Raw genomic sequence first — 10,505 nt, forward strand, 5'->3', positions numbered from 1 at the left:
CTATGGAAGCACAAAAGATCCCAGATAGCCAAAGCAATCCTGAGCACAAAGAGCAACACTGGGGGGATTACTATACCAGATCTCAAAGTATACTACAGAGCTATAGTCATAAAAACAGCATGGTACTGGCACAAAAATAGACACATAGATCAATGGAACATCATTGAAGACCCAAACCCAAGTACACACAATTTCAGCCACCTGATATTTGACAACCTAATATTTGAGGGTCAACTCAGAGGAAACATCTCATCCATGCTTCCAAGTGAAGCCAGACATGGTCAAACAGGACCTTTGACTTATCTTCACATAGATGGAACTGGTAAAAGAAAGGAACCAGGAGCTCCTCCCAAGCCCATGTGACCCCTGAAGAACAGATCCTCAAATGACCTTAAGTGTAAAAATAAATTGATTTAGCCAGGCGTGGTGGTGCATGCCTGTAGTCCTGGATTTTGGGAGGGCTAAAGTATACAGTTTGGGGAAGGCCAGAAATAGAAGGCATGACTCATGCTGGGTAAAGTCTTTCCAGTGTGCATACCCTCAGGTCATACATACACTTCAGCAACCCCTCAGTTACCTGGTAAGTTAGCTCAATAAATTCATTTTTTCCCCAGTAAAACTTTAATCAAACATTGGCTTGACACTAGAACCTTAAAAGGGAATAGGCATTGTTTAGCATCCCCAGGAAAAGAAGTTTCACAACAGATGGAAAATGTATTTGTTAATGTCTCATAATTATTAAAAAAAAAAAAGAAGAAGAAAATGAGAATGTAAAAGATATTAAAAGGATATAGGAAATGGAGATATTTTCCAAAATAAGACAGAAAAAATAAGAGAGCCTAAGGAAGTGATACAGGTCTGTTTAGGTTTGTTATGCTATTATGTCTCATAATTACTAAAAAAAAAAAAGAATGAGAATGTAAAAGATATTAAAAGGATATGGGAACGGGGATATTAAAGTGAGAAATCCTAAGCAAGTGATGAAGGTCTGTGGTGTAGGTTTGTTATGATAAATAAAGGATGAGACAAAAGTAATATACACATAATCTTAAAATGTCTATGGTCATAGTTTAATCAACTAGTTTAAGGAATAAAATATATGCAGTCAAGGTTTATCTAAGAATATTTGTTTTTTCACTGAAGCCTTATCTACATAGCACATGATAATTAAAAGTACCAGACTGGTGCAACTAATCTTATGGAATATTTAACAGCCATACTTTAAGGCCTATACAAATGTGGTCAGAGGGACTTAAAGGACAGTTTATGCCCCTTGCCCTCCAAGGTCGGCCAAGTTCCAGGGGACTATGGAACATCTCTCAAAATGTCCTGTAAATGTTGGGAGTCATGTGACATCTTGTTCAGGGAGGCCATGGAGACCCACGAGGTGGGCTTGAACCAGTGTCCAGTCTACAAAGATGAGGATCAACTCAGAGGAAACATTTCGTTCATGCTTCCAAGTGAAGCCAACCAGAGTCAAGCAGGACCTTTGACTTATCTTCACATAGATGGAACTGGTAAAAGAAAGGAGCCAGGAGCTTCTCCCAAGCCCTTGTGATCCCAAGGAACAGATCCTCAAATGACCTTAAGTGTAAAAATAAATCAACTTATTTGGGCCAAGTGTATGGTCATAAACATCCAAAAGGAAAATATAACCAAAGAGTAAAGTCATCAGTATATTTCTTTAAGAGTTCAAGGGATTACACTTCCCAGACATTAGGCTTAAGTCTATATAAAAAGTTATTTAGACAATTATTTTTCATTGATGATTTTGTTCCTAATCAGAAAGTGCTGCTCAGACATAAAATTTCAAATCTTGGTCTGCAATACTGTAATGCCCACCTGTAGCTAAGGGAGACAATCCGCTATTGTTCTAAAATGATAGATAAATTAATTTTCTCCCCCTATCCAGAAGCCTTTGAGAGGGAACTGACACTAATTCTAACCACTCCAACAGCTATCAAAATACCTGAAAGCAAATCCTAAATCCATCCCTCTCGAGTCCAGCCTTGGCAGACAAAAGAAAAATGAGGAACCCAAAGAGGGATGCTTTTGGAAGCCCTTGTCAATAAATTCCAATGGACTCTCATATGAACATTTGAAAATTGCTCTGTTCTGACTTTTTTCTAGCTCCCTGTCTGGAACTTGTAATGCTAATTACTCTTGGCTTTACTTCTCCTTCACGTCCCCTATTCACCAGTTAAGAACTTTCTTTTCTCCCTAGAGTTATACAATTTGGGAGTGCTTTAGATAGACCCACTGAAGTGCTACCCCAATTGCCTCACCCTGCATCCTTGTTCAGCATGGATGAAGCCAGAGCAGTCTGCATCCCGATTCCCTAGCAGCAATTTGGGTAACCTCTTCAGAGGATGGCGTGATAAGAATAGGAGGTAGGAATTGGCTAGGCAGTTAGGGTAAAAAGACCCCAAAGAAAGGTAGCCAGTTTGTTGGCTAAAACTCACAATGTCCTTAGGCCTCTTAGCAACATATACTCCGTTCCAAAAGCCAAAAATGTTGAAAGTATTTGGGAGCTTTTAACTAATCTTTAAGAGATTTTAGGGTTACCTCTTCAGAAGGGGGAATGTTAGAGTAGCCAAAAGCCCCATAAAAAAAAAAAAAGAAAGGAAAAAAGAGTATATGAAGTTATCAGAAAAAAAGTGATGGGGAGATACGAGAGGAATCGGAGGGGAGAGAGTGGGCATAGATTTGATCAAAACGCCTTATATGCATGTATGAAGTTCTCAATAAATTATCTAAAAATTAATTAAAAACATATGGAAAGATGGCTCAGTAGTTAAGAGCACTGGCTGTTCTTGCAGAGGACCTGGGTTCAAATCCCAGCACCTACATGGTGGCTAACAGTCTATAAAGGGATCTGGCCTCGGGCACTACATAACACAGGTGTATGTACATACATGCAGGCAATACACTCATACACATTATATTTTTAAGCTTTTTAAATATTCTAAAAAAGAAAAATACATGAAATTTTGAGCAGAAACATGACTTGAATGAAAAGAACCAGTTTCCAAACAGATCACTTCAGCCATGGGTAAACACAACTACTAGTTATTTAAGTCTTTGTCAACCTAGTATACAGTTTTACAGAATGCAGAAGTTTAATGCCAAGATTCAACTATTAAAACAGGCCTCCTAGCCAGGCATGGTGGTGCATATCTTTAATCCCAGCGCTTTGGAGGCAGAGGCAGGCGGATCTCTGTGAGTTCAAGGCCAGCCTGGTCTACATAGTGAGTTCCAGGACAGCTGGGGGCTACAGGGAGACCCTGTCTCAAAAATATCAAAAAAAAAAAGAAAAAAAAAAAAAAGAAAAATACCTCCTTTAGAATAGGTGCTCCTTACTGTAATGTTTTTCTTCTAGAAATGCTTTTACTAGACTTAATTTTATGTATTTGCTGAGCATTAAATCCAATGCCTCACACAAAGTAAGCACCAAGCTATACACTACACTGCAATGTTTTTTGAAGTTTATTTACTGAGTTTGATCAAGGAGTCAGTTTTAAAGGCAAAAATATCATCAATAATTATATTCAGATGCATAAAAAGTTACCTATTAGTTTTAGTGAGTGATTTGGACATCCCAGAATCTTAAGAATTAGAAGAGACTGGGGAAACCATGTCATCCAATTCAATACAGGAGTTTGCTCTGTAATATCCCTAGTCTGGCCTACCATCATGTGTTGGCTGCACTACAAGAGCCATCCAATACATATAATGCTACATTCACCCCTTTTTAAAATCTATTTTCCACCAGAAACTTCTTACCAATCAAACCATACTACTCCCTGCTTGAAACTATTTGTTTCTTCTTACAAACCCAACGACCCTGCACCTGCCAGACTTTAAGACCTGCCCCTTCTGTCACAGCTGATTCCCTTCCTTTCTCAATGCAGGGCCTCCACGTTTGCTCCTCCAGGGGCCTAGAGAGCGCTTTCCATTCCAGCTCTTCCACCTCAAACCACTCCATCCTTCCGACAGTAACTCAATACATCTCCTAATCTAGCTGTCATCTTAAGAAAAAAAAAAAAATCAAACACGTGTACCCCTCAAAGCTCACTTCTTTAATGTCCCCCTAACCTAATTCCTTTCAGGTCCATTTTCTGTAATCACCTGTTTGTTTCTTGATCCATACCTGCCCGGGAGACTACAAGAAGCACCACAGGCAGAGAGCTTGTCAGTTTTACTCTCCCCAGAATAAAAATGCAGAAGACACTCAACAGCTAGCCTCCATTTTTATGAAAACGGAAAACCATTTATTAGGTCTTAAATTTCTTCCGAAACGAAGATTTAACCCTTGATTTTGATCTGAACTGAATTTTCATCTTTTGGTTAACCTTTTTTTTGGGGGGGGGGGGCGGGTTAGGGTGGACCTTGCAGGTTTGAGTTTTGAAGGCAATGCTCATTTATTTTCCTTCAAGAAAACAGCACATTACTATACAATAAACATTTGCAGGGTTTTATCCCGTCCTCGGAGAATCAGACCCCAGACAACCCCAGAGGACTCCATGCTGTAACCTGGGAACTGGGGTCTTCACAAACGAGGTGGGGGAAGGCCACTGAGCAGCTCCTGCGCGCAGAGCGCGGGGCCATGCCAGACGCCTTTACCCGCACTGGGAGGGAGATACTCTGCCAAAGCGGAAGCCCCTAATAGCCACGATGCCCGTCCAGGGCCAAGGCCGATTACTGGTCACGTCAGGACAAGCAGTCAGGGCCCCCAATCCCACACTCACTCCACCTCCATTTTCCTGGGCTGCCAGGCTGCTCGCCCAGGGTGCCAGAGCTCTGGAATCCACCGCGAGGCGCGAGCAGAGGAGACGCCAGCAGAGAGGGAGAAGTATACAGACGGGAAGAAGGGTCGCTCCTCCCACGAGCCTGCAGCCCCGCAGCGCTCACCTGTCCGGGGCCCACAAGCGGGTGGTGCGATCCCGGGATACCGACACAAAGGCCCCGGGCGGGTAGATGCAGCACACCAGGCCCCTCACGTCCAGCTCGTGGCCCAGGAGCGAGCAGCTCAGCCGGTACCTGGAGGCACCGCTCGCCATGGCCAGCGTCGCTCGGGAGCCCCAGCCCGGGCCCAGCGCGCGGCGTCCTCAGCACCCGGCCGGCAAGTGTGGGGCGGCGGGAGACCGGAAGAGCCTACAGCTGGAGCGGAAGGGCGGCGGGGAAGGGGCGCGCCGACCGCGCTGAGTGACACAGCAACCCTGGCTCACCGGAATTCATCATCCGCCTCAGCCCGTCATGACGCACAGAGTGTGCGTCGCTGCTCGGGCTACGGGGCCGAGGCTCGGTCCCCTTCGCACACTGGGTCGCCAGCCGAGGAAGAGACGGCGACCCGCTGCCCCGCATCCAGGGCGTCTGAGCCCCACGTCCCGTCCGAATTCGGCTCTTTCCAGAACACAGTCGAGCTTTCGTAGGAGTTGCAGGCGCAAGCCCGAACTACAAATCCCACAGTGCCGCGCGCCGCTGGCTTGCGCCTCCCTTGCGCTGAATCCGGATGTTTTAAATCTGGGCATCTGTGGGAGATTGAGTGGTGCTAGGTGTCTGCCTTCTTCTAGGCTAGTGTACCCGGTTTTCTCCACGTCTCCGCAGAGTCGCTTGAGTTTTTCACACTTAAAAAGTTTTTCAATAAAATGAGATAGTCCGAAGCCAACGTGGGAACATAAATCGCTTGCCTTCACTTGGAGCCACCCCAATCTTTACCCATAATGTAATACTTAGCAAATAAATACGGTGGTCCACATCCATTCTTTTCCAATCCTGTCTCAGCCATGTTGAATTTCTCACCATCCCCTAACACACCATGTTGTTGAAGTTTCCGTGCTCCTAAAACAAGCAAAACCCTGTAATTCCATGTGAGGCTAAAGCGATAGCTTGAAACCAGGTTTGGCTCATTATGAGTTCTAGACCATTCTAACCACAAAAAGCTATGTCAAGAGACAAAACTATATAATGCTGCTTTCTCCATCTGACATATTTAAATAGCACTTATCTTTTGAACCCTTCTAGTTCCTCTGTGGGACCAATGCAATTTCATTTATCTCCAATACAGTGTTTACTTCATTGTAACATTTGTGTATACATATTTTCTACAAAACTGAATTTCCCTCAGGAAATTTCATTCCTTAATTTATTTTGTTTTTTCTTTTCAAATTTGATTGCATCTAGTGTGTGTGTGGTGTGTGTGTGTGTGTGTGTGTGTGTGCGCGCGCGCGCGCCCTATGACACATGCGAAGGTAAAAGAACAACTTGCAAGAGAACTTGGTTCTCTCCTTCAACCATAAGGGTCCTGGGGATTTAACTCAGATCGGCAGGCTTACCGGTAGGCACCTTTACTCACTGAGCCATCTTACTGGCCTTGGTTTATTTTTGGAGACAGCCTCATGCTGTGGTCAAGGCTTCCCTAGAACTAACAGCAATCTTCCTGCCTCAATCTTCCGAGTGTTGCAACTACAAGTGTGAGCCACCACTGAGACTTGAGTTTGATGAGACTTTCAATTTGATCTTAAATCCTTTTTTAAAAAAATATTTTATTATTTTTATTTTATGTGCATGAGTGTATTGCCCGCATGTAGGTAAGTACACTCGTGTCGTGCAATGCCCAAGGAAGACAGAAGAGACTGTCAGATACCCTGGAACTGGAGTTACAGACAATTGTTAGCTGCCATATGGATGCTGGGATTCAAACCTGGGTCTTCTGCAAAAACAGTCTCTCCAGCAACCTGATCTTAAATCTTAACCATCAAATTTACTGCCTCCTATATAATAGGTCCCCAATGAATATTTTCCCCAGTAGTTGACCTACAAAACAAATTTCATGTAGTCTCTCATTTGGTCCTCACAGTAACCCTAAAAGGTAGATAGTATAATCTCCATTTCACAAACTGAGAAAAAAAAAAAAAAAAGATGGCCATTAGACTAAGATGGCACTCATTCTGAAGCCCAACTCAACAGTAACCCAAAATTTAAGCTTTAACCAATCAAAAATATTTTTCTGAGTCTTGCTCCTAGAACATATTGTGAAAGTTTTCCTCTAATGCCTCCTACGTGAGCCCAAAATGGCAGAACCCCTGGGCTTGAGTCAACTCTACTGGTTAATGTTTCAACAGCAAGGGAGTTTGCCAAAGTATTCAGTGATTAAAATTATAAGGTTAATAATTGAACTGTTTTAAAATCACATAACTAGATTAAGACCTAGTCGAACTTAAATCCTGTGTCCACTAAACTGAATTCTTAGGACTATTTTACTAATTATATTTTACATGTTACAGATTCAAAGACTTAGAACTAGTGATTTCTTCCAGCTGTTCACCTGCATACACTCTCTTTCCCATATCCTGAGGGTATATAGGAGAAATATCCACAGTGTCAATAGTTGCTTCAAAGACAATATATGAAATAGTTGAGCATCCATTATCAGACATAAATATTTATGAAATCCGGGCCAGTGGTATAGCTCAGGAGTAGAGCACTTTCATAATATTTATAGGATCCTGAGTTTGATCTTCTGGGGAGAGAGAGAGAGAGAAAGAGAGAGGAAAACAAAGGTACACAGTACAGTTTTTGTTCTCAGCATGACACTTGCAGTAGGATTGGTTTTAAAAGCCTAAATTCAGCTGGTTAGGAGGCAGAGGCAGGCAGAGCTCTATGAGTTCAAGGCCAGCCTACATAGTGAGTTCCAGGACAGCTGGGGCTACAGGAAGACCCTGTCTCAAAAAGACCAAAATATAAATAAATAAATAAATAATAACGCCTAAATTCATTATATAATAACCAATGTAAAGACTATGGGAATAAAGTTGATGTCAGCACGCCCCAAGGCTGTTAACTTAGAACAAAGTTAAACTAAATCAAGGAATTTTTTTTTTTTTTGTATTTTTGAAGCAGGGTCTCCCTGTAGCCCCAGCTGTCCTGGAACTCACTATGTAGACCAGGCTGGCCTTGAACTCACAGAGATCTGCCTGCCTCTGCTTCCCAAGTGCTGGGACTACAGGTGTGCGCCACCATGCACGGCAATCAACGGCAATCAAAGAATCTTAATAATGACATTTGTTGTGTGTGCGTACGATGATAATTATTCCCTTTACCCCTTAATGTTTGCTGGAATAAACTGACAAAAACATTAAATAGGAGGAAAAGTATATAGATTTATTACATGCATGGAAGTAATCACATAGTGTAATCACCCACAAGCCTGAAATGATTCATGGGTATCTAATATTTTTTATTTTATCTTCAAATGTGTTGGACCATATTCATAACCATCTTGGGATGCATGTGGCTCATCGGCCACATGTTGGACATACATGAAAGATGCTGGTTTACCTCATGCTTATAGGATTATTGTCTACTTCTTGTTCTAGGAGTTGAGCTCAGGGCCTTGTATACACTAAGCACATATTCTACCACTAAATTATATTCCCATCCCTGCTTCGTATCTATAAGTGAGAGACAAATCAGAGTTAGGGGCAATTGTAAGTGGCTAAAAATAGTTTTATGAAAAGTCAGTACGTTTGGAAAATATACAGTGTCTGGGGCAAAGTCTGTTCTGCTCAAAGAACAAACAGTGGTCTGTGAACAGTGGTCTGTGGATGATTCTCTAAGGAACCAACGTAGAGGACAGTGGTACGTGGCATAATTCTATCCAGTCAAGTTGACGATGAACTTCAGACTTTCTTCCTGCAATATGTGTTTAGCCTTCTCTGGTTAATGAAAGCTTAGTCAGAAAACTGAGGCAATTGGTGTCCTTCTTGGCTGATCTGGTCAGGTAGAAAAGTAACTTTGCTGAAAATGAAGGTTAGAGGGACTCAATTTTTAAAAATATTTTATTTATTATTTTTATTTTATGTGTATGAGTGTACTGCCTGCATGTAGGTAAGTGCACCCATGTCGTGCAATGCCCACAGAGAACAGAAGAGGCTGTTGGATCCGCTGGAAGTGGAGTTACGGACAGTTGTTAGCTGCCATGTGGATGCTGGGATTCGAATCTGGGTCTTCGGCAAAACAACCAGGGTTCTTAACTGCTGAGCCATCTCTCCATCCCTTAAATGGACTTAATTAAGTGGTTTTAATTAGGCGTTTTATTATTCTTTAGATTAATTGCTCAGCATATTTAAAACTCCATGCTTGGGAGCCCCAAAGAGTTCTAACCTTTTTTTTTACTAGTGTCAAAACCTTAATTAGGATATTCCTTGACATATAATGGAGCCACACTTCAATAACTCTATGACAAGTTGCAAATATCTATGTCAAAAATTCATCCAAGAGGACTGAAAAGATAGCTCAGTCACTAAGGGCACTGGCTGCTCTTGCAAAGGAACTGGGTTTGGTTCTCAGCACTGACATGGTGGCTGACAATGACCTGTAACTGCAGTTCCAGAGGATCTGACATCCTCTTCTGGCCTCAAAGGCATTACACAACATGGATGTACTTACACACACACAGGCAAAACATATACACATGTAATAAAAATAATTAAATTAAAAAAAATCATCTAAAGGGCCAGCAAGATGGCTCAGCAGGTAAAGAAAGGTGCTTATCTCGAAAGCCTGACCACGCAAGTTTGATCCCCAGAACACAAATAAAGGTAGAAGGGAAAACAAAGTTGTCTTCCAGCCTCCGGATATATACCACAGTGTGCACACTCACACTCATGCACACACAACAATAATAGTAAAAATAAAATTTTCAAATATGCATGTAATATATCTAATCTACCAAACATCATAGTTAGCCTAGCCCACCTTAAATATACTCAGAATATTTATATTAGCCTACAGCTGGGTAGAAGCACCTGGCACAAAGCCTATTTGACAATAAAGTGTTGACTATCTCATGCAAATTATTAACTGTATCCAAAAACAAGCAACTCAATGCAATTGGATCAATATGTAAAATTTAGACTATGTTTTCTACTTTATGCATATTACTCTCACAGTATCTTAAAGTCAAAAATTCCTAATTTGAACCATTATCACTTAGGAACCATCTGCATATATGAAATAGAACATTAATGCATTCAGGTAAGATGGTAGGAATTCTATATTCACAGGTCTTAAAAATTTGAGACTGAAACTTTCTTCAAAGGGAATGTTGAAAATGGAAAGTCCAATGGAAGCTTCATCTGTGTGTGTGTGTGTGTGTGTGTGTGTGTGTGTGTGTGCGTGAAAATGGTTAATAGAACCAGGCATGGTGGTGCACGCCTCTAATCCCAGCACTCAGGAAGCAGAGGCAGGCGTATCTCTATGAGTTCAAGGTCAGGCTGGTCTACACAGTGAGTTCCAGGCCAGCTGGGGCTACAGAAAGACACTGTCTCAAAAAGACCCCCCCCAAAAAAAATGATTATCAGGCTGGGCATGGTGGTACATGCCTTCTCTCCCAGCACTTAGGAGACAGAAGCAGGCAGATCTCTGTGAGATTGAGGCCAGCCTGGTCTACATAATGAGTTCCAGACCAGCTGTGGCTACAAGGCAATCCTGTCTCAGACCAA

General features: G+C 42.1%; 1 protein-coding gene across 3 annotated transcripts in view; it reads right to left on the minus strand.

The window, feature by feature from the left end:
• Plaa (phospholipase A2 activating protein) overlaps window positions 1-5,274 on the minus strand; it is a 62,045-nt gene extending 56,771 nt beyond the window's left edge. Inside the window, exon 1 of one of the 3 annotated variants that reach the window (XM_008828950.2) lies at window positions 4,912-5,274. In XM_008828950.2, coding sequence (XP_008827172.1) covers window positions 4,912-5,060 — 149 coding nt within the window. In that variant the 5' untranslated portion in view covers window positions 5,061-5,274. The remainder of the gene's footprint in view (window positions 1-4,911) is intronic. The other 2 variants (XM_008828952.3, XM_008828951.3) reach the window with 2 other exon arrangements.
• Window positions 5,275-10,505: the final 5,231 nt, after the last annotated feature.

This window comes from Nannospalax galili, unplaced genomic scaffold (assembly GCF_000622305.1).
Source record: "Nannospalax galili isolate Female #2095 unplaced genomic scaffold, S.galili_v1.0 scaffold52, whole genome shotgun sequence".
NCBI lineage: Eukaryota > Metazoa > Chordata > Mammalia > Rodentia > Spalacidae > Nannospalax > Nannospalax galili.